This window comes from Agelaius phoeniceus, chromosome 3, assembly GCF_051311805.1.
Source record: "Agelaius phoeniceus isolate bAgePho1 chromosome 3, bAgePho1.hap1, whole genome shotgun sequence".
Classification (NCBI taxonomy): Eukaryota; Metazoa; Chordata; class Aves; order Passeriformes; family Icteridae; genus Agelaius; species Agelaius phoeniceus.
In genome coordinates, this window is record NC_135267.1 from 31,063,363 (window position 1) to 31,088,529 (window position 25,167).

The 25,167-nt window shown below is 39.7% G+C and overlaps 1 protein-coding gene across 8 annotated transcripts in view; it reads right to left on the reverse strand.

Moving 5' to 3' along the window:
* The window catches only part of DLGAP2 (DLG associated protein 2), a 458,493-nt gene that overhangs the window by 375,810 nt on the left and 57,516 nt on the right, over nucleotides 1-25,167 (reverse strand). For all 8 annotated transcript variants that reach the window (XM_077174995.1, XM_077174994.1, XM_077174996.1 and 5 more), the window contains exon 2: nucleotides 3,615-3,669. In XM_077174995.1, the coding sequence (XP_077031110.1) occupies nucleotides 3,615-3,669 (55 nt within the window). The remainder of the gene's footprint in view (nucleotides 1-3,614; nucleotides 3,670-25,167) is intronic.

Here is a 25,167-nt window from a genome sequence, read left to right on the forward strand (position 1 = left end):
CTGTTCTTGAGACCCCTCAGCCCCAGGGGGTGAATTTGGTGTGGACAGGTGTCCCAAAAGTGAGAGACTGTGCTCTTTTGGAAGTGGGCAAAGCATCCTTAAAAGGGGAACCCTAGAGGCAGCTCTGGTCCATGTTCAGTGGTGAGAGCACTGGACATGGAAGGAGGGTGTCATGATGGCAAATGATCTCCAGGTGGTGCCACGAGTGACATGGAAACACACGAGGTTTCAACTCTGTTTCCAGGGGAAGCCTATGGCACAAGAGGGACTCCTCTCTCCTTGATGAACTGAGAATTGATTATCTGCAGGGTGGTGATGGACTGAAAGTTGGTGATCTGAGGGGTGGTAACTGAATTGAGAATCCAAGGTTTTGTCTTACTGTGATGTGTTGAAATTTGGTGGGGGGAGGAGGAATGTTTTCATTCTGAGTTCTGCCTGTGTTTCTTTTTACATATAATTGTAGGTTAATAAAGTTTTTTTTCCTTTCTTCCTAAGTTGGAACCTGCTTTGCTCTGTTCCTGGTCACATCTCACAGCAGACACCAGGGAGAATATATTTTCATGGGGGCACTGGCATTGTGCCAGTATCAAACCATGACATTAGCTAGCACAATAACAAGCACACATTGTGCCAGTGCATGCTAGATAAACTTTTAATTAAGTAATGAAAATATCATTAATGGAAAGCCACAAATAAATGAATGCCTAAGAATTGAAACATCACTGTTAGCAAAGCTTAATGCAAGCAGCTACCAGCTGTATTCAGTATTCAGTGATTTATTTAGAGAATTCAATTTTGTAAAGGCTTTAAATGTTTGAAAATTAATAATTCTTTAACCTTGGAAACACCTAATCTTATTAAATATGTATCTTCTTCCAAAACTTTGTTGCTATGGGATGGCTGAATTTGAAAGTCTTTGCAGGATATATTTTTATACCTAAGTTATAAACACTGAGAAAAACAGTTCATGGTAGAAGTACTAACACACCATCACCACTGGAAGGAGATCACTGTTCCCCATGTAGCTATCTTTCCATGCATAGCTCTCTTCTCCAGTTTACAAATACAGAATACCCATACTGACAAAGTGTGGTCACTTCAAACTCCCACACAGTGTAAGGACAATGAGATGTGCAGCTTTCTAGAGTACAGGCAATCAGGGACAAATTGAATCTCAGGTTAATTGCATATATTCCTCAAGAATCAAACTTAGGTCTGAAGGGCAGCCAGACAAAAGGATGGTAGCACTGGCCCCATCATTCCCAAGGGCTCATTTCTTTCCCTGGGGTGCAGCTCCAGTGCTGATAGCATGGAAGAGCCTGGTCATGGAGGCACTCTTGAATGAGGAGCCCAAGAATACCAAGCTGCCTTCCCTTGAACTGTTGAACAGCTCTGAGTGAAGAAACTGCTACTGCCTCTCTCCCTTCCACTCATCCTACTCCCTACAGCATCTTGTTCTTCCCTAATGGTTTTGTCATCTCATTATATGGTTCTTCCCCCTTCTCTTCTCCCATCCCTCCATCAAGTCAATTTCTCCCTATTCTTCTTTATTTATTAGGAAGAACACCCAAGCCTGCACATTGCTTTGTTCCTCCAAATGTCAACAGCTGAACACAGACTTACAGCTCACAGCCAGGTAATTTTTCTGTGCTCACTGACTGAGAGTGAAACTGGACAAGATTATTTATGATGCATACATTTGAATGCAAATAGCACATTCCACATTTACACAAATTCACTGAATTTCTTGGTTTTAGTTTGGACTAGTTGATTTTGACCTAAAGTCTGACATGACAAAGGTTCATTTATCTCTATCAGATGCAATTAATCAAACTGTAATTCAGTCATTCTTTTAATCCAGAAAGGAGGTGAAAAATCCCCCATGTCCTGTCTGAACTCTCCTTCTCTCTGCCAAATGTTTAAACACTGTAAATAGGGGAAATGGAGGAAAATGGAACACATTTAATTTACTTTGCACCTGCTGGCAACTCCCCACTATATAGTAGGTAAACATAAAAAAAAAATACTACAGCAGTGACACAGATGCAATAGAACTTACAGATATTTTCACAGATAAGTGTGCTTATGTGGTACAGCAGCTGTTACATACAAAGCCTGACAGATTTTCCCTTCAAAGAACTTAGTTCAAAATTTTCAAAACCAAATTTTATATTAGCAAACCCCTCCTTTCTTATATCCAAATGAAGGCACTATTGCAGATGACTCAGATTTTAGAGAAATTATTTTCTTGATATTGGTTGTAAAGAACTATTAATTACACCCTCTCCAGATAAATGGTCAGTCTTACCACCCAGCTCCAGGCCATCCCTTCATGTAACTCTGGCTCTGATATCTACATGATACACTTCTATATAAGTTAAGAGCTTGGTTGTCAATGGAATCTGGATCAAGTTCCTATATTACAAATAAAAGGAAGAAAATAATTTGCACAGGATATCAGCAAAGGAGCACACAGACTGGGCTGAGATCATTACACCAAGTTCAGTTTTAGGAGCACTTGAAATTGTTATGAAGGCCAAAGTCTGTCTGCAATTTGTTTGCTAATTATAAACTTCCCAATTCTTGCTGGAATGGGTGTGTTATGAACTATCTTACTAGAGTACTCCTATCACATTCACAATCTAAAATGGAAATCAGATTTTAAATTTCGTTTGAACATCGGCAGGTAACCACAAATCCCACTACAGTTCAACACAGTTGTCAAGTTCTCTCTGTAATTACCTTTAGTGCAAACTGTACCTGAAATACAGGTAATAGCAAGCTAAGGAGCAAACTGGTTTATTTTAATGGTACCTACAGGGAGAAAGGGGTATGCAGATTTAAGAGATGCCAGCAATCACATATATTCTATTAAGAAGATACAGAAAAAAAAGCTATATTTTTCTTCCAAGTTCTCTACTTCCCTAAAATTATTCTGTCAAATCATATCCAGAGTTGCATATGCAGTCACTTTCACTCAATTTATAGTATTTTTGAAAGGTTTTTAAAACTTATTTTAAAAGAAATTGGTTTTTCGTGTAATAAAAGAATGTAAAATTAAATCATGGCTTTCTTCTCTTCCAATATCATTCTCATCAATTTATTTATTCTTCCACAAACACATTAAGTTTCTTCTACAAAACAATAAAATATTGTTAGTGATACTGCTTCTGACTACTCCGTTAGTCTACTCCTCTACTTTATAACCACAGGGCAAGCAGTTATCTGCAGTCAGAGCTACCTGCAATTTAATGCTTAGTACTTTTGTGAATCAACAGGACCAGGCTGCAGACTCCAGTATTAAACCCCTTTTCTTGACAAAGTAGTAAGTTTATAGTTAAAAACTCATAAATGCTTCAGAAATTCATACAAATAACTTTATAAGCGAGACCTGAGAGCAACCTCTGCAATGGTGCCACCTCCAGCATGTTAACAGAATACATAAAATCTTCACATGAAAGCAGGTAATTTAATCAAAACATCCAAGTTAACATTCTCTATAAGATAATTTCAATGACTATAAATAGCAAACAAGGCCTCTCTATATAATCCAATTTGTGCTTGTGTTTCTCCAAATCATATAACAATATTAACTCATTAAACAGAAAGTTTACCTGTGTTCCTGTCAGGTAAAATACAGCAATGCTTCTGCAGTATGCCAGGCAGAACCTGTGGCAATAAAGAAACAGGTGTTAATGGATACATATATTTTAACATCATATGAAGAAAAGCCAGAGATTGCTGGAATGATGCATTTACTGCATCTAATCAAGCTTTGTGCTCTCACACTGAATCCAAACTAACCATCATGTAATGTAAAGGTGAATCCTGTTCATCAGAACTGCAAACAGAGAAGAATCTTGCAAAATTAGCTGCTGACTACCTGCCTGTAAAGTTCATTTCACATTCTCCCATTGATTACAATATCAAAAGTTGATTCAAAGAACCTAAGACCATAATCAAACATGCTCAACTTAGAAAGACAGTATGTTATCAGTCAGTGATGCTGCTGTCCCTGATTTCACACACGTGGCCCTGGGGTTATGCACCCAGCTCATTGTAAACCAGTCAAGTCCAAATTTCAAAGCACAGCATTTTGCTCTCCACACAGCCAGTTCCAGTGGACAACAGAAAACTCCAGAAGCTTGAGTAGGAAACTCAAGGGAATGGGGACAGAGAAGATGCACATTTTGTAGTTCACCACGTCCACCATGGTGCAATGCTTCTAGCAGCCAGTGAGAAATGCTGAGGAAGCATTTTGTTTGTCATTTCAGTGACAAACACTGTCAGCAGGTCAGGACTAGGTTATAAGTGACAAAGCCTCTCAAAGCATTCACAGAAAGTTAATTCACTTTATAAAGAAACCCATTGCTTTTTATACCTTAGCTCTCTACAGGTGGACCTGATTAGTCCTTTAATTAAAACACCACCCTTTGGTAACAAATCTCCATAACACATTCCACATGTTCACAACAACAGGTGCAGCAAGTTAAGATAAGAATTGTTTCTAATTGTTTTCTCTGATCTCTTCACAGCCTTTCCCAGAACGATCCCTGGCAAAGTTGTCTGTTGCTCTCTGTGACCAGAGAGCTGCTACCACACACCACTGGCCCTTTCCCACAGGCAGGACCTCATCCTTCTTCACAGATTTGCATATTAAATTCACCAATTTTGGTGCAGACAATCAGCTTTGGTACTCTTACTAGTAACAACCTGTACTTAAAGCACCCAATACTTAAGTTTAATCTGATCTTAAAATCTAGAATTTGCACCCCGGACAATGATATGAGCATCAGTAAAACTGTAGCTTAAAGTTTAATGGCTTTTCTTTTGCTTTTTCTGGGAAAAAGCCAATTAAAAATCACGCTCTAAGACAGCTTCTTAAAATTTACCCTTGAAGATCAACATGAACCCTTTAAAGTCTGAAATATAAAAGAAAAATACCAGTTAGTTTCTACAGACAGCAGGCCAGCACCACCACTGTCAGGATATCCTGGCCTTCCAACCTCTAAGAAGACCCCAAGCACCACCACAGCTATCACTGAGTTCTGAAAATCTAGGAGGTACAATATTTCAGGGAATAGAGACATTTCTATTTTTCCTAAAGACTGCTATTGCTGTTTGGCCAGGATTAGCAGGTAGGGATGAGTGTGGTCAGAGCCAGACCTGCAGAGCCCTGTGGCAGGGCCGCACATCCCCATCCCTCCCTGTGGGACTTTTCCAACGCTCGCTTTCAGAGCACTAACTCCTCAGCTTGTGTGTGTCCTCCAGCAAAGCAATTTAAAGTCTTAAGAACCTTGCTGCACCATGCTTCCTCCTGAATGCACACACGGAGACAGGGCCATTGCAAAGCACTGCTCTCATTGCCATTATTATTGCACAAGTCAGTCTGTGGCCACAAAGCCTTCCTGAATACAGCAATGGGTACAACTGACAGGGATAAGAATGGTCTCCCCATCCAACTCATCTGAATTTCACAGAAGGCACAGCATTTAAATGTAAGCTTTCACAAAAGTAATTCACTTGTTTTGGCATTGTTCTGAAGCTAAGCTTGTGGATAAAAGGTAAAAAAAATCAGTTTGCTTTACCCTGCTTCATAGGCAGCAGGCAGCTTGTATTTTGGGAAGAATCAATGGCACAAATAACAATTTTCTGAAAACCACACTCACCATTCTACAGTGTGTGTTACATTTTTGAATTTTAAAAAACCCCAATAATTCTTGGAAGTATAATGTCCTATGTACAAACTATAGAATTTTCCTTACGGCCATGGATAGAAATAACAGCAATCTTACAGGCATCGAAAGCATAAAAATTAGAAGCAGAGAACAAAGAAATCCTAAAATGAGCTGAGACAGTCTTTCAAAGCACTGTAACACAAAGACTGAATTTTAAAAACATACTGTCTTACTCAGACATAAAGTAACATTTAGTTCCTCTGGAATCTGTCACATTTTCTTCCCCACATTCAGGGACGATGAAGAAGCATTATGAATTTATTATGAGCTCCCAATTAATCAAATTAAGGCTGAAATTAAAAGTAGAAACAGCAAAAAAAAAAAAAAGCAGGTCTGAAGTTGTAAGACAACTCAATGGGGGAAAAAAAAAGCTCTAGAAAATAGTTTACCCTTCCTAGTAGACTGGATATAGATAAAAGAACAGACATGTGAAAAAAATCACAAAAACATTGATTTGTCCCTTTCCTGCACTCTCTTTAAGCACTAAGTAGGCAAACAGTATGGCAAAGTCTTAAACAATGCTTCCTGCTGCCCAGCCCTTTAACATGTTTACCCTGCACAAAGCCAGTTTCTGGCTGGTAGGAGTTTGATATCAACCTCCCACTTACTTATCTATAGTATACAGATTTTTACACTGTACCCATCTCCATGGTATCCAAGAGCCTTTTCACACTGCTCTCCTCCCACTTTCTCCCTACTTTGTTTCTCTCCTCCCTAGGGAAACTGACAGGAGAATTCCTCAGCAAAACTGTCACCTTTCCCTCTACAATCCTGTCCTTTCCCCTGCTGCTTTTCTTTCATTCATTTGCATGCTGTAATACCCAGTTTATTGCTTAAAATGCCGAAAATACCTGATCAGTCTCAGAGATCTTTCTCTCATTTTACAGAAGATCCTTAGATTTTTTGTTTCTTTTTGATTGTTTGAAATTTACCCACCTGGGCAATTTGAGGGAGAATCTCTGCCCAAAGCAGACTTGGATTGGTTTCTGCTGTAGAAATCAAAATATGTGAGCAACCAGAGGGATTTACTTGTGGGGAGGGGAGGCAAAAGAGAAACAGGTTGCAATGATATTAACTGATGATTTAACCTTCAGTTGTTTTATAAGCTCTCAGCTGGGAGTTAAGGCATTGCAATACTAAATTAAAAATGGACTCATAGATGCAGAAACAGAATAAATAATACAGCAGGTGGTATGTCCTTCACATCAAGGTGCTTCCCTAGCAGTAGGCAAATTAACTTTGGTCAGTGGTATACAGCTAGACACTCATATGTTGCAGGAACATGGTCTTTGCTTATGATGCCAAGATGAAAGCATCCTCAAATTCAGTGAAAAATACTAATTCTTGTGGTTGGATATTGATTTGGGTGAATTTACATTTGTCTTAATTTTAAGGTTGCTGTGCTTAGAGATACATAAATATACAGCTGTCATAATCAGTATTCAAATTTTAACTTGTAGCTATACATAATATAGGTATTCAGAAAGCTCCTCAGAGCAGCACAGGGTAGCTACATAGCTGGTTTAACTTTAATAAAGATCATATTTTTATAAGTTGGCTTGGAAACTTTCCTTCAATTTCTTTAAAATAAGACAGATAAGTCCTTTGAGTGTTCAGTACACAACTTTTTTTTTGTTCTTAGAGTGATATAACTAGGATTTATTCCTAAAAAACAATTGAAGTTTGGAAAGTATTAACTTCAAACCCACTAAAAATCCCCACTTTACAGAGAAGCAGAAATGTGAAGCAAAATAATTCTCATGTGCAAAAAAGCCTCTGTGAAATGGATATCTACTCACTTAAAAGGATCTGCTGCACAAAGATGATCAGGCCTCTCTTTGGTACTGAATGATAAAATGTTTTGCTTTCTACTCCATTTATGATTGGACTGCTAAAATAGCCATAGAAAAATGAGCTGTATACTATTTTTCCTTCTTAATTTACATTTTTTTCTGCTAAAAATTGAGTCCACTGAAAATTAATGTTTCACAGGTCCAAATTTGCAGAACACCCAACTCAGGAGTTCGAGTGCTTGATAAGTGAAATTTAAGGCAGAACTTAACAATGATTTATACTGTGATTTGTAACTTGCCAGAAGGAAAGAAGCTCAACTTGAATTTCCAAGATGAGACAATATTTTTCTGCTTTTTACATCCTAGAAATCCAATGAATTCAAAGGCTATAAAATCAGAACATACCCTTTTAGGCATCCCAGCCACACAGGTCCTGTTTGTGGCCCTTGTGGTCATGTTCAGCCATTTCCAAGGATTGCCTCTGGGTGAGCCCCCCATGCTCCAAACCTCCCTCCCCACAAAACTATTATGATTAGGATGTCAGGCATTTTGATTGCAAGAACAGGATAACATCAAAAAAGAAAATGTGTCAAAAACATACTGGGGAAATCCACATCAATTTATAAAATTTCAGAGAAAGGAGCTTCCAGAATTTGAGATTTACTCATACACTGATGGTTGCAAAGAAATGGTCCATGGGCAGAGTCAGCCACCAAGTGTGCCCTGCATCTTCTATGGAAGCAGTACTGGAGACAATTCAGGTTAGATATTTGGGTGTAATCCAGTGAGTTCCTATCTATTTTGTCTTTCAAATCTTGTGTCTCTTCTTTGGAAAAGAGAGACACCTCCTAGACCTTGCTATCTGCAGTGCTCTGTGCTAAGCACTGCTGCCTTCCTACCATCCACACAAACCCCATGGAATTAATTTTTTCTGTTTTCATTCAAAGGATCATATCCATTCTATCTCTGTATTTGGTTTTCCTTATAGTTGCCTCAGGGCTTTTTAGGAAATTTTTTAGGAAAAATTTCTTTGTCAGCTACTTCAGAGCAGTTTTGGAATAATGTTTGTAATAGATCTTAAACCACTGGAAATTCTGTGCTCTTGTTTCTCTGAATGTCTCTTGTTGCCTTCTGTCATTAAAGGGATATACTATATTTTTGTTTTAATTTGTATTATTGTTTCCATCTATTTTTGGCTTCATACCTGAGGATTTTAGATGTCATTGTCCCATTAGCACTGTGGGAGGAGAAGGAACCTCTCTGGAAGTTATTCACTGGTGCTTCTTAAGCAGAAAAGAAGCATTTGGGATTTGGCTTCTCACAGCAGCAAGTTATCTGTCAGGTCTGTAAAGGTATCTGACTCAAGACAGGGTGTTACAAGTAGGCAAGGTTTCCTGTTCACAAGCTGTTGGGTGATACAAGCCACCATAAATCAAAGGCTTATCATTACAGTGTAACCATAATTCTTTCAGAGCAGACAGGCTCATGCAGGATAAGGGGAAACAGTTTTAAACTAAAAGTGGAGACATTTATAGTAGGAAGAAATTCTATACTCAGAGGGTAATGAGGCACTGGAACAGGTTGCCCAGAGAAGTTGTGGGTGCCCTTTCCCTGAAAGTGTGCAAGGTCAGGGATGGGACTGCAACCACCAGCCTACTCTAGTGGAAGATGCCCCTGCCTATGGCATGGAGGTTGGAACTAGATGATCTTTAAGATCCCTTCTAAACCAAGTTTTCTATAATTCTATGATGATTCTATGCAACCAGGTGGTGAAGTGCTGTATCAAGGCTGCTTGCCTTCAGATTTCTAACAATATGCAGTTGGTTCAACATACCAAAGCCAAATCTGAACTTCATAGCACTCCCACAAGCATAATTATATTTGGGTGAGCTTTTTAAGGGGTATCTAGGGAGTCCATCAACAAATACCAGTTATCATTTCCATTCCTGTAAGAACTCAAAAGATAACTTCATTACTAGTGTGCCTCTTCTGTGTCTCAGTTGAAGCTGATATTGATAGAGCCTACACCAGCATCAGCAACGGTTCCAAGTTACTCCTAAAATCAGTCCATGAAATATCCAGCTCTGGCAGAAGAGAGCATCAGGACCAGTGGCACCTGCCTTCCCAAGGCTTCCTGCAAAACCATATGTGTTCCCTGTCAGAGCAACACAGACCCCACTTGCAATGGCAAAGCTGGACCAAGTAGAACACATTAAGATTTGATTTTTTTTTTCTCTGTCAGGTACTGCTGGAAGTAGTAGAGATTTTTGCAAGACCTTTCAACTGTTGCCTGTGAGCTGTCAGTTCTTCTGCCCTCCCAAGGAAACAACCTTTCCCCTTAGCTCCTGATGAGACGTGCCCTGCTGGAAAGGGCCAAAATGTGCCAATTTCTGTGCCAAAATGTCTCCCAGCCACGGCAGTGCGAGTGAGAAGCCAGGCTTGTCAGTTCATTGCATTGTATTCTGATGAGATAGCCCAGACTTGTCCAATTATGTTTCTTCAAGATTTTACTAGATTGCTATTGTCCAATATCCAATTTCTCATATACACTGATGAACATCCAATATCCAATTTCACATATTCACTGATGTTTTAATTCCTTTTTCCAAAAGCTAATTTAGTGTCCATACAGAGCTTGCTAATGTTTTGTCTGGTTTGTGGGGTTTTTAGCAAAAGTATTTTCCTTTATCATCCTCTGCCTTAGCCACCATTCCCAATTAGTTATCAAGAACATAAATAAAACATGATGATTTTGTGGAAAGGCAAACTTACAATGAAAATAAATAAATCATGTTTGCCATGTATCAAACACTTTGGCATTGTATCAATGTATTTATCATTGCACATCTTATCACATTTAAATATGTGTATTGTGTCCTTTTCATTTCAAATAAAAGGAAATGTTGAAGAGGATGAATTTCAAAAATATTCTGAAAATATTACAATATCCATATTAATACATGTTCTTTCGGATTGTTTTACATCTCAAAAAATGCAACTTCTCTACAACCCTTTCTATAATTAAAGGAAGTAATGACAGCAACAACAGAAGGAACATTTCCTTAGCAGAGTTTTCAACAAAAGGTGACAGACATTTAAGTAATGAAAAAATCATTGATTGCATTATCTACTTTTTATATCTCAATCAAAACTAAGAGAAAATAACTCCAGAAGAGAGAGTATAGTGCTACAATGACCCCAGATAACATAGCTGATGTTGTACTGCCATTGGCTTTATTACTCCTTCTATCCAGTTACCATGACAAGTTAAACTGAAACACAGGCTTGATAATTTTTGATGACCCAGGAAAGAAAAGATGATAACCATTATGATACTTTTCAGAGTAATGTTAGCATGAATCTGCATTAGAATGAACTAATTATAGTTGCCCTACAATTAATAAATACTTATAAATATGAATCTTTTAGAAGTTATCATCTGAAGTGTAATCCACATTGCTTTCATAATATAATATGCCAACTAAATAGAGTAACTAGCCAAGCCTGAGCAAAAAAACCCTATGTAGACTGGAATTAGCTCTGAGGTGATTCAAAATAACACCTTAAGGCAGTCTTTTCATACTTAATGCTTACTTAATAGCAGAAAAATATGTCGTGGCGCTGCAACAGCCACAGACCCTATTTATTTCCAACTTCCTTTTCAGTATTTAGACACTTAGAGAACAATACATCAGCAAGAGCAAAAAACACTTTTAAATCTTTCATTTGTCAGAAGTTTACACTCTTGACAGACAGAACAAGACTTTGCTGCAGTGATACATATACTTCTGACCTCTGGGTCCAATTACTGTAATTGGCAGCACTTACAAGAGATCCCACAAATTATTTAAGATGCCTAAGACTAAACACAGCATGATAAATACAGGTCCACTTGGAACTCTCCACTTTGTTGTTCAAATAATTGCACAATTACACCATTGTCCAAAACTATGCCTTCAAAAATCTGGAACAAAGAATGTCAAAGTTCTCTGAAGCAGATGATGCTCTCAAAGTGCTCTGAAGCTGAGAGATGATGATGTGGTCCTTCCCAGACTAATTTTGCTGTGAGGAAGAGGACAAGACTTTTCCGTTGATGTTTTAATTCCCTTTTCCAAAAGTAAATTAATAGGAGGATAAACCTCAGGACAAAAGCAATTGCATTTTCAACTTTCTTTCAGGTGAAGCATTCCTAAGTATCTCATCCTCTGATTGACAGCAGGCTGACCATGATCCAGCAGCATGCCCACATGGCCAAGAGGGCCAATGGCATCCTGGCCTGTATCAGGAATAGTGTGGCCAGCAGGACTGACCATTCTTCCCCTGTTCTTGGCACTGGTGAGGCCAGACCTTTAGTGCTCTGGTCCCCCCAGTTTAGGAAGCATTTTGGGGTGCTGAAGTGAGTCCAGAGAAGGCAGCAAGGCTGGTGAAAAGTCTGGAGCACAAATCCTCTGAGGGTTGGCTGAGGGAGCTGGGGTTGTTTAGCCTGGAGAAGAGGAGGTTCAGGGGAGACCTTATCACTCTCTACAGCTGCCTGAAAGGAGGTTGCAGCCAGGTAGGGGTTGGTCTCTTCCTCCAGAGAACAAGTGACAGGACAAGAGTCTCAAGCTGCATCAAGGGAAGTTTAGGTTGGAAATTAGGAAGAAGTTCTTCTCAGAAAGGGTGATTTGGCATTGGAATGCCAGGGAAGTGGTGGAATCACAGTCCCTGGAGGTGTTTAAGACTGGATGTGGCACTCTGTGCCATGGTCTGGTTGACAAGGTGGTGTTAGGTCATGGGTTGGCTCAGTGATCTCAAAGGTCTTTTCCTGTGATTTGATCCTGTGATTCTGTGATCAGGTATACAGTCATTGTACACATTTAGCAACCAAAATAAACAAATTCACTTTCCTGAGATTGTACCTGAGAAACAAGTCTTGGTGTAAAATAGAAATCATGACCATTTCTTCTATCTCTTACCACCATGAGCAGCACTGACATCTCCTACCTAATGGCAGTAGCCTAGATGCAAGACCTCCTGTCTCTGGCATGATAGGAACATGGGGATCATGGGCACAGAAGTAACTGTGGCAGACCACTAAGAGTCCAATGGTCAGTCACAACTTCCCACAGAGACTCTGCAGAAGTAAAAACCCAAGCTCCATCTTGTGCTGAAGAAGGAACAGCCAGACCAGCTATCTCAGGAGTTTGCTGCTTGCCTGGAGCCCAGGTCCTGTGTGTTCTACAGCCCTTGCAGAGGTTCAGCCAGCCCCTGCATTACACCCCTGACCTTCACATCCAGGGGGATCAAGGAGGGGAACACTTCAGTTAACTGGATATAGCAAATACATGAGGCTAGATAGAATCCAAGGGGTACAAGGGTGATGACTGTGAGTCCTCTCTGTGTCTTGGAAAGTGGTCATCTTCTCAGAGAAAGAGGTAGGGGGATCCTGAGAAAGAGAAGAGAAGGCTAAAGACATGCTAGAGACTTTTTTCTTGTGGAATCTTCATCCTTGAAGATTTTCAAAACTCAGATGAAAAAGTCCTGAGAAACCTGCTCTAACTTTGAAAGTAGCCTGCACTGAGAAGAGGCTTGGACTTGATAATCTCTAGAAGTCACTTCTGACCTAAGTTATTCCACAATTTTAATAAATTAGATTTCATGTACTGATACAGTCAAATATCACAGTAAAATATAAGATTAAAATGCATCAGCTCCTCCATCCTCCTTCAAATATAGTTTTAATTGACATATGCAATTTCTGTTTGTACTAATGAATCTTAAATTTGAATAGTGAGTACATTTACATCCATTTGCAAAACCCAAAAGCTGTATAGAATCATAGTAGCTTTAGAAGACAGCTAAAGACAGGTATTTCCTCAGAAGTTACTAGTCACCCCAGGGCTATAATTGTTTAATTTGTGAGAGTAATGTGTGGAGAATTATTTGGCCCAGGAAGTTGCTTATGAAATCTTAGCTGAACTGCAATGATTTATCTTTAAGCATCTGCATTGGGTGTGACTGAGGTAAAGCTCACAGCCCTCACAGTGCTGGGATTTGCATTGGCAGCTGGATGGGTGTTGATGACACACCAGTGTTTTGGCTACTGCCAAGCAGTGCCATCCCTCTGACATCCCTTCCCTCATCAAAGCGATGGGAGTGGGCAAGATCCTGGCAGGGGACCAGGCCAGCTGACCCAAATTAGCCAAAGGGATATTCCATACCAGATGGTGCCAGCTCAGATACAAAAGCTAAGGGAGAGAGCATGAGGGGGAGCATTTGTGATTCTTCAGAGTTTGCCTCCTAGAGGAACCATTACACATGCTAAAGTCCTGTTTCCCAGGAAGTGTCCAAACATCACTCACTGATGGGAAGTAGAGACTGACCTTTCCCTTTGCTTATGTGCATACAGACTCTCCCTTCCTTCCTTCCTTCCTTCCTTCCTTCCTTCCTTCCTTCCTTCCTTCCTTCCTTCCTTCCTTCCTTCCTTCCTTCCTTCCTTCCTTCCTTCCTTCCTTCCTTCCTTCCTTCCTTCCTTCCTTCCTTCCTTCCTTCCGCCACTTCCGCCACTTCCGCCACTTCCGCCACTTCCGCCACTTCCGCCACTTCCGCCACTTCCTTCCACCACTTCCTCCCCCCCCCAGTGGCTGTTCTCCATCTTAGTCTCTCCCCTGTCCCACTGGGAAAGGGAATGATGGAACAATTAGTGGGCATCTGGCACCCAGCCAAAGTCAACCCATGACATCAGCATCTGATGGGATTTTGAGCAAACACAAATTCTAGAGCTTGCTATACAAATACTGGAGCAGAACAAACAACTTCATTTTCACTCTCTAAAATACAAAACAAAGTAACAACAGCCTCTTTTCTTCCCCCTGCCCTAGTCTATTAAGGTACAAAGCATGTATGGGCAGGCCTTGCAATGCCTAGACTGCAAAGTCTCCTGTTTGGAGAGGATGGTACTACAGTGGTAGGAATAACCCCTCTGGGCAAAGGACACCTCAGTGTTACTCATCACTGCCATACCCTGGGGCTACACACCAAAAAGGTGCAGGTGAAGATTGGTATAGAGCAAGGCTACAGGAAATCACAGCAAATACTTTTAGGTTGGAGAATTTTAAGCCCTTCAGCAGATAGGTCCTGGCTACCTCCCCACACTTGTAACTCATCTGACAGAGTGACAGCACACACACATGCTATGCACTGCAGATAGCACTGCTACTGCCCCTGACAGTTTTCTCTTTTATTTCTCCTGAGTGGAAGTCATAGTTATCCTTATGGGACATTTTGGATCCTACATGCATGCCTCCCTGTTCTTTCCAGAGGGCTGAATCCCTGCCAGGCAGAGCTGAGCTGGGCTGCAATAGCCTGCAGCACACCCACATGGTGGAAAAAAACTCCTTCTCTCTCAGGAATGGTCTCCAGTGAGCACACCAAAACCAGAGCTGGAGAAGTGGAGTTGCCTCACCATCAGGGAGAGGGTTGCACCTGGTGGCACCAACCTTCACCATGCCCCTGGTACCTCACAGGGCAGCATGTGATTCCTCAAAGCTTTTGTTAGAGATGTGGGATGTTTCCTTGCTTCCATCTCACCCACATACCATCAACAAACCCAGCCACTAAAACCCTCTCAGGTTTTAGTCTGGGAGATTATTGGGAAATATGTTTTTACTGTGGCTTGTTGCAAGACATCTTTTTAATGCACAATGACAAAAAATTATGTGATTCAAATGCACAGATTATTGAGATAATAATAATACATATAATGCAAATACCAGGGAATACCAGGTGGTATTTCTCCTTGCTGTTCTGGAATTGTACTTAGGATTTATGTGTGAAGCATGTGGATTTTAAATATTTTGATGCCTATGCTTGCGTTGCAGAAGCAAATCTATTAAACATGTAAAACAGAGTAATAGTCCTTCCATGTATCTTTGTTACAAAGATACTAATTGTCATTAAAAATTAAAGTTTTTGGTTTTGTGCTAGGACTTGGCAACAATGGACTGCTTTATTCTACTGTGTAGGAGTCACATAGATACAAAGACATTCAGTTCAAAATTATGAACAAGATAAAAGAGGATGTTTTAAGTGTAAAAGCTACCACAACAAAAATAAGAGGGAAACAACTTGCATTTATGGTGCTGGTATCACAGATCTTTCCTGCTCTGAAGTGAACTCATATCAAAAATTGTGAATCATTACTTCAACTCTCCAATAAGTTACTTAATGGTTTATAATTTATTAGTAGTTTGGCTTTTAGAAACTATTTGATAAATCAAATTTTAAATTTATTAATAGCTATAAATAGACATCACCTGTATAAATGGGGGAAACGGAAGCCTCCACTGTGGAAGGACCAGAGTCTGCAAATTTTATTTGGTATTACATGTCAAACAAGGTTTTTATATGTTTGTCACTTTGGAGAAGTTGAGACTCTAGACATAAGTAGCACTTTGTCATTGATGAGAGACCCACTGAGATGAATCAGATGTCTGGTATTTCACCTAGCCATTTTCCCAGGTGAAAGTTCCGCTGAAAATTGGGCACCAGACACAATTTTTCCAACAGCTGCTTTGTTGTGCTATGTAAGTCAAGTCCATTAGTCACCTTTTGGCCTAACAGACAAACTGAAGCAGCAGCACACTAAAGAACTCATTCACAGGCAAAACTGGGACATTTCACTCCTGATGGACAGCTGCAAGTGACAGCAGAAAACCAGAGAAGGATGGATTATTTTTAGGAATACTTAGTTCATAGATTTAGGCAATACAATTCTTTCATGCAAAGAGAACAAACAGAGAAGGATGCCTGTGCCTCATTCATGCCCTTGGCAATGTTTGATAGCACAGGAGGATATAAATTTCAGAACACAAAGCGACTACCCACACCTCCTTCCCCAATGAGCAGGCATTCTTATGGAAATAATAGCTTTCTCTTTAAGACCGAAATATTACCCACATTTCATTCAGTGTTGAACAATATGATAGTTTATTGCAAGCCCCAGTCAGCTGGAGAGATTTTGCTGAAGGTGGGATAAAACAAGGATAGTTGTCAGCAAGCAGGTTATAATTATTTCAGTGCCAGTTAAACAGTTATGCTTCTGGTGGTGATTTTTAAGGAGGGAGATCACCATTTGTGCAGTCAGTTTTTGAGAATGCAAAACTGCAAGAGTGGTAGGGCAGTTTTAATCTGTGAGCTGATGATACCACACTGTTCAAACTGTGCTGCTTCAATGCATGGCTCTAATCTTTGATCGGTTTAGCGTGCACACACCACAGGTGATCCAAAGCTGCACAGAGAGAAAGGGTATTTTTGATGCCTATTAAGGGGGGAAGACAGAGGTAAAACACACAAGTATGCCTATTTCTCTGCAGTTGATGCTCCTCCAGTGCAGTGGGGGGAGTGAAGGGAGCTTGGGGAATCCCCAGGAGTGTTGCAAAGCTGGCAGACGTAAAATACCCAATGCACTCTTGGGGATAGCCTTAAACTGAGCACTGGAGATGACAGTGCTGTCTCACCTCTAGAGAGACAGGCAATAGAGGCACAGCTTATCTACAAGATGGGAGATTGAGCTTCAAGTTAAGTATCTGACAAATGGAGATGGGAGAATCTTATCTTTTAGATGGCTGCCATGAGCTGTTATTGTGAAATAACATTCATCTTCTCTGATGAAGCTTTTCTTCATTTTGCAGTTAGAAAAATTTACTAATGTTACTCAGACCACAAAGAGTTCTAAAATTTAGCTCTCAGAGGTCTTGAAGAAAAGTTTTTTAAAAAAATTTGAAAAAAGGAGAGAAGTTCCTGCCTTTTTGGTAACACTCATTTAAGTATTTTGTACAAAGCAGAATTACTTTAATAGAATAAGTCCCCAGTGTTAGAGCACTGGAGTGGGGAAGAACTGAAAATAATCAGAGGAATATTTGGATCTGTGCTAACTTCATCCTAGAACAACACAGTTAGTACTCCCCTGTAAAGAAATTATTAACAATTAACACTTTTCTTAAGGTCTCTACATTTTGGGGATGTTGTAAGGCTTGCATGGGGCAGTGAGGCTGTACAAAGTTAAATAGTTCTCTGACTAGGACAAATTTTTTACTGTTTTTTTTTTTATGATGCTTCTAGAGTTTTCATTTACCATCAGAGAAATAAGCACAAGAACTGGTGCAAGGGTACAGGAACATTGTTTTGTTGGTAAATGTATACGTGAAATGACCTTTTATGTATCCATTTTCTGAATTAAAAGCTAAAGTAAATGTAGTTTTAGAAGCTTTTTTTTTTCTGTCTTGACTATCCAGTTGAAAATAAATTGTTTTCAGCTTGTTTGTTTTTAATTCTTCATTTCATGTTGCTTTCAAGGAAATGTCACCTCTCAAGAACAAAAGGTTAAGTCACACAATGCTGAACTATATAATCAGTCTGCTTGACAAGCCTAGGCTGCTGAAAATATTAAAGAATGAGCACCTGACTAGTAGACAAGCCATCTCAACTGACAAAATTTCCTTTTTCAGTGTTTTAATTATTCTCATGGGTCATCCCATCATCATATATATCAGCATTGATGTTACCTCATGACTGGCAAACACCAGCAATTTATTTTCTTCAAACCAGAATCTGCAATTAGTAATGAAATTTCCTGAGCCTGTCCCAGTTGCACTGGTGTGATGAAGGACTAAAGAGCTCTGCCATTCAGCATTTGCATTGCTTATTCTAGCCAAAACCCTATTAAAAAAGCTAGCAAAAATGTTTTGACACAGACAAGATTCCAAAGTATAAGTAGCCTGTTTATTTACAAGAATGATCTGCAATATCCTACTGAATTTCAGACTGCCTTAGATTTATGAGTTTTTGTTATTCAAACTCAAAAAAGAGCCATGAGGTAACTGCAGCTAATTTGCTGATTGGAGTGCTTGGAGAAAGTGGCAATTCATTTTGTGCCCCTCATTTAAACACCAAGAGAAGATATTGTGATCTGTGAACTAGAACAGAAACATTATTGTTATGTGACATAGTGTGGAAACTCATATCAATGCAAATGAGGGGGGAAAATTGTTAAATAAAATAAACCACTACTTCAGTACCTGTGGGTATTTTCCTTTGACCCATCTTCAGGAAAGGATGCTCCTTTAAATTCCATACTGATTTTTGAGGCAGATAAGTAAATGCTTTCTACCTTTCAAAGGCAACCTGCTGTTTGCTATCCATATTTTTTCATATTTAAAATAACGAGACCAGGAAGATAAGCAAACTTATGTACATGATAATAGAAGGCAATATTTACATTGTGCTACTGATGAAAATATGTTTGAAGACCTGTTTTGTATTCACTTGTTTGAACAAATAATTAATTCATGCTGAAGCCTCTTCAAATGCATGGATATGACATGGTCTACTCTTGATCACAAAGAAAACAACATGAATTCAGTGCTGGCTTCCTCACTGACATGTACTGTGTCCTTGTCATTCTTTGTAACTATGAATTCAAACAATTGGAAATGGGAAACAGACACTTGGCATTCTTTTCTGGAAATCAGATTTAAAACCATGGAAAACTTAAAGTCTGAATGTGATTACAGATTTAACTAAAAGTATTAGGGGTGAAAAAATGTAATAAGCCTTTGAGGTATCAGCAGAATAAGGTCAGAACAGTGTAAGAGTCACAAAAATTTACATATAACTTGAGGAAACGGAACAAAATAGCACTAAAATAGCACAAAATACCATTGGCCTCAGAATAATAAAATAAATGTTCCAGGGGTCATGTATGTTTGCTCTTTGACTTGGCACACAGATGTTTATTATAGTTCTGTATTTTGTTGTGATAAATATCCATTCACAAGTCAAGCCCTGATTCAGCAGTATGTCCACATTTAATCCCATATTGAACTGCAGAATATACACTTAATTATTTTATTGGGTTGCAGCATAGATATAATCACTACTAGATCTATTATTAAATTATAAATATTTAAATTAGCGAATCTAATAATATTTGCTATATATACATTTGGGTCATAACTTCAAAACCAATGAGTATTTCAGCTGAATTTAACACAAAAGGACATAATACAAAGGGTAAACAATGTCCCTGTTTGTTACCACTGGATTTGCATCGATAGCTATGATGCTGTCATCAGCTCCCATGCAGTTTATACTGCATGTGTGGCACTCCCTGCATCCCACTGTACATTCCAGTTGTCCTGTGGTACCCTGAGCATGTTTATTACACCTGTGACATTGTTGGAGCCTTTTGCTGAGAAAGAGAAAGACCAGACTGGGCACCAGAAGATTACAACTAATTGTCTACTGGTTGGCTTGGTGCTTGGTGTCTTTATGCTTAGTGCCTCAGGGCAAAATTCATCCTACAGGCATTGCTTTGAGAAAAGAATGAGGAAAAGTCACCAAGGCAGAGGGAGTCCCTTGAGGATGCTCCACAACTCTGGAACTGCACCAACAGCAAGACTTCTTCTGCTGACTCAGCTACACTGGAACAGGTGGGTTTGGAGTAAGAGTATAGGGTATAGGGTATAAAGGAAAACAGGAATATATAGTGTATGTTCCCATACATGTGTTCATGGTTTTTACTCCAAAATTCTTTACAAAAGTAAAAAATGAAGGCCAAGAAGTTGCAATTAACTTATCATTTTTATACTAATGCTCATTATATTGAATAATATAAATAATGCAAATGAGATTGTAATTTGGCCCTACTCTGAAGAGTTACAACAACACAGGAAATGAACAACAGAAAATAAAACCTGCAGATCATTCTTGGGATCTGAGAAAAAATTCTTTGTTCCCTGCTGCTTTGCCCCACACCACAAGCACAAAAAAAGAAAAAAAACCAAAAAAAGCTGTAAAGATCAAATAATTCAATGGTCAAACTTGGCCCTATCAAGTGATGAAAAATAGTCTTTATCAAAAACAACTAGAGCACAAAAATTAATCTAAATGAAGCAAAGTAATGCAGTAGTCTTTCACAGTAAAATACTTTACTGTATACATTTCTTGCAGTAACAGCTAGAAATAATAACCTTTTGTTCCTTGAGTTTACACAGGACATTATGGATTTACTATGGGGAAGGATATTACTATAGACTAGTGGTGGGTTTTTTCCAAAGGGAGGTGATTAGGTAAACCAAAGGAGCACATAAAATGCAAACACACAACCTAAAACACCAGAATTTTTCATGCTTTCTGATCTTTCATGTGTTTTTTCCAAACATGTAATTAGCTCATATATTTCCATATATATTTTTCTTTTTAACACAGTATCCTAGATATTTTATTTAATAAACCCTAAAAGTAGTAGTGTAAATAGACAAAACAGTAACTCCTTCATCTTCCCACATTTTTTAACTGATTAGACAACATTATAGCTTTCACAGAAGCAAATACTATAATTAAGTCTATCAATTTCATTACAACTTCACTGTTTTCACCTGCTCATCCTCCTTCTCCAGAATTATCCTTCTGTACCTCGATTCATCCAAAATAGCATTTGGAATGTATCACTGTAATTTGTGGCTTACTGTGAATGCTGTTTTTAGAAAGTCCACTCAAAACATGTCCATCCCTGTGAATTGGGTGTAAAGGATAAAAGAAAGCAAAGAGGGGCCCATATGCAGCCTTGGGGATGGTCTGCCTTGGGAAGGCTGCTGTGGCTCCTCCTCACCCACAGTGTCCTTGTTGCAGAAATCACACCTGCACGGGAGGCAGCTCAGCTATCAGAGCACGCAGCAGGTGCTGCCAAGCAGGCTCTATCTGCAGCACAGAGAGCTGGGAGGTGACTCAAATCCATGAGATGATGCCATGCTGCTGCCAGCAGAAGAGGCTGTCCACTCCTGCCCACTGCTGAGGCACCTTCTCATATGCTCATTTGGCTGCTTACCTTGCCCAATGCCCAGCCCATTCCCTTTGCTGAGCTAGCAGAAAACAAATACAGAAATAAATGAATTTTTGAAAAGTTCATTTCTGCTGGCATATTGAGCTAGATCCTGGCTTCAGAGAGAGAGGAGAACTGCACACCCAGGGATGAGGGGGACATGAGGCAGAGCAGAATGCCTTTATCTTATGCCAGCAGATGGATGAGGTCAGTGCTTTCTTCAGAGCTCACCCTGAGTTTGCCAACAGTCAATTTAAATAGTAAACAGTTTTCTTAGATGTTTAAAAGTTACACCAAGCCCTTTAGAGAGGACAGGTCCAGAACTGAGGGGTCAATAATCTCAGTGGGAAGCTAAGGATAGCAGGCAGGCAGAAGAAGACCAGGGCAGGCACCCCCTTGCCTATCTGAGCTGATTCACAATTGCACATCTTCTTTTGAGAGAAAGTTAAGAGAGCTTAAACTTAAAACATCAAAATGGAACAGGAAGGGTAAACAGTTTGTGAGATTTGAGACTAGAGTCAGGAGAAATTTCAGCCAAAAATTTTTACTTAGTGACATGAAAAGCAGCAACTGGATCTGATGGCATCAAACACCCCAAGGACAAACCCACGCTGGAATCCTCACACTGTCAGCTACACTTTGATGGGTACAAAGGTCGTTTCTCAATTACTGATACAACCAATAACAATGGTTTTTCAAAAATTTCGAACTAAAAATCGAGTTTCCCGTACTAAGGCTGTCATTTCTCCTTAAAACACTTCTAAATTTTTTCAGTCCCCCAGGACAGTGAAACTACTCTGCATGAATGATTCCTTCATAAGAAAATTTCTCTTATAGTTTGTAAGCATAAATGGAATTCAGAAGTCATGTCTGACAAAGAGGATGTCCCTCGTGAGACTGCCAAAGCAATTCACATGCAGTTTATGAAACGTGGGTGATGTTATAAAACTGTTGTGTCACTGAAAGCCTCCATGTATGTGAAGTGTGCTATTTGTGGTAGTGTTTCTGTCATTTAGCTCTGAGTTCAGAGATAGTGAGCAAACTGTTGCATGGAGAAGACCCCAATAAGTGAGAAACACTGGACAGGATAAGGACTAGGTGTGACTTGTTAAAGCAGTTCCCTGCTTTTTAATTTAGAGAGAACTTCTGTGGCAGAGAAATTTCCCTGGATGGCTTCCAGATTTTGGTTGGTGACCATCTAAATGAAAATAACCAAGGCAGTGCTGGAAGCAGGGATCAGAACTACATGCATTTGCTCCCAGAGGAGAGCCCTGAACAGACAGAAAAATCTCCTTATCTTCTCCTGGAGAGTAGCTGAATTTCAAAAGAAACACAGTGCAGTTTTTCTTCTCTAAAATCATCCATAAAAGTTACAAGATTTATTATGACTCATGTTTATACCTCCAAGGTCTGAAAATTAGACTTCTTCAGCTGCCAGGGACAGAAGCAACTTCAAACTAAGCTGGGGCTTAGATAAACCCTCTGACTTCAGCTCCCAGAGACAGTCACCTGAGTTAAGATCAGTTTGGATCTGGACCCAGGAGTCTTAACTGCACTTCCCTGGCTGCACTTACCTAACACCTTTCCTAAGTCAGCTACTCCAAAGCTGTTCTTGTACCACACATGAAGGTCATTCTTCTTGAGGCAGTTTGTTCTTTAATTTAATGCTAGATGTTGTAGTATATGGACTCATTTGCAGACAAATTCACAGTATCTTATGAAATTCTGGCAATGGAATAACAGTCTGCTCTTTGTACTTTGGCCTCAAGAAGTGTTATTTTTCACTAAGTATGATCACATTATAATAAATATACTTGCTCTCTCATTCTGTCATTATAGATTATCATTATGGCCTTGCACTGATGTGCTATTTTCCACATGTCCAGGGATTTACAGGACTCCTTCATACTTTGAAACAAGCCATTACATATACAACAAAAGCACTACTCTTAGTCTAATCACTTTTGCTTTGCCTCTTTTTTCCTGAGGCTGCTTTGTTTTCTGGAACCTTACAATGTACTTACAAAAATCTAATGTACCTGCTGCCTATTTCTTTAAAAAATCCTGTGTAAAATGGCAGCAGACAACAACAAAAAATTGTTAAAATCAGCCATCATAGAATTATAGAATATTCTGTGCTAGAACTGACCCACCAGAGTCACTTTTTTTTTTTTAATTAGATAGTTGTCTGGAAAAGGAAATGAGGAACAATTCTTTAAAGCATCTTTAACAATTCTTTGTTTCAGGTCCAGTCTGATCCAAAGCACTGCTGGCAGCTGCACTATCAATGTGCGTTATCCACAGAGAACTGAGCAGAGAGAACTCTGCTTTTCTTTCTCTCTTCTTTTCTCTCAAAAATTCACGGAAACTATTACAGACGTTCCAATCCCATGCTCCAGATGGGAGAGCACAGAGGAACACATGATGGCTTACTTGCTACTGATGTGTTTGTGTTTCTGTCCAACAAACACTGATAGTCTGGCCTAAGTACTCACTTGAAGGCACTGGGAAATGCTCCAAAATTCCACAGTTCAGATGTGCCCAAAGAAGGTCTCTTGGCTATATTTACTTTCAGCATCCTTTGCAGTCCCTACTGACACATGCCTCACATGGATTTCAAAGGGGAATTTTATGAATCCATACTGACACTTTCAACAGGGACACTTTCAGTACTGACACTTTGAACACTGTGACCTTATGCTTTTGTAAGTGTAGCATCTTTAGCTCTTCCATTCCTGCATATTGACTGGAAATAAGTACTTTGGTTACTTCTTTTTGATAGTGGCTTCTGCATAAACCGAACAGAATAGATAAGTTACTCATGCAAGTCATGTGGAAAGGCTGCTAAGATAAAACACTGAGAAGAAAAAAATGGGGTGGATAGGAGGCTATTGTACTACAGCATTTGCAAATGCCATCAAGGAGTCTGGAGGAGATACCTGGTCTAGGCAAGTAATGGGAATAAATTGTGCTGCAAAGTGAAAAAAAAAAAGCTGATATACAAGACAGAGGGAGAGAAGCCACTGGGGAGGTGTTCACAGTGCAAGTTTCTGACCCTCCCTCCAAGCTAGCTCAGGTGCCACCACCCGGATGGTACTTTGGAGAACAGCAGCAGCCAGTCTCTCTTCTCCTGGTGTGCAATCCCTGACTTTGACAGCAAGCAACAACTGGGCAAAGTGTGCTGGGAGGCATTGCACTGTCAGAGCCAGCAGAGTGCCTCAGAGCTGGGTGAAAATGTGACAGGGATCTGCCCACAGAGGACTGTAAAACAGGCAGTGGCTGCAGGAGGATGAGCAGATCGAGCAACAAAGCAAGATCTGAGGATAGACCTGGTGTCTGTGGACAGGGCAGGGAAGCAATAGCTAATTCTGGAAATAGCTAATTCTGGAGCCTGTCAGGAGACCACAGTCCCAAAAGAGTGCTGCCTTTGCTGTATGAGCACAGTCCCAAGTCCTGATAGTGAGTTTTGTCTTTCCTTAGTCTGATGTCTTACAAGTAAAGAGAAAAGATGCTACAGGGAAAGCATCTGCTGCCCTCTAAAAACCACTATCAAGAGCTGAGACTGATGGAGGCATCTCCCTGCCTCTAATGCTTGAATCAGCAGCTTTTGTACAAAGTTTTTGTAGCTTCAAAGTTGCTCAAGCTTCAGAGTAGCTTGTTTATGACTGCTGCAACCTTAATGAGTGCTAAACTTGTGGTGGAAATGTCCAGCTGCCTGTCTTTGTGGGGATGGACACAGAGATAACCACAAATTGTTCTAACACAAATGGCAGAA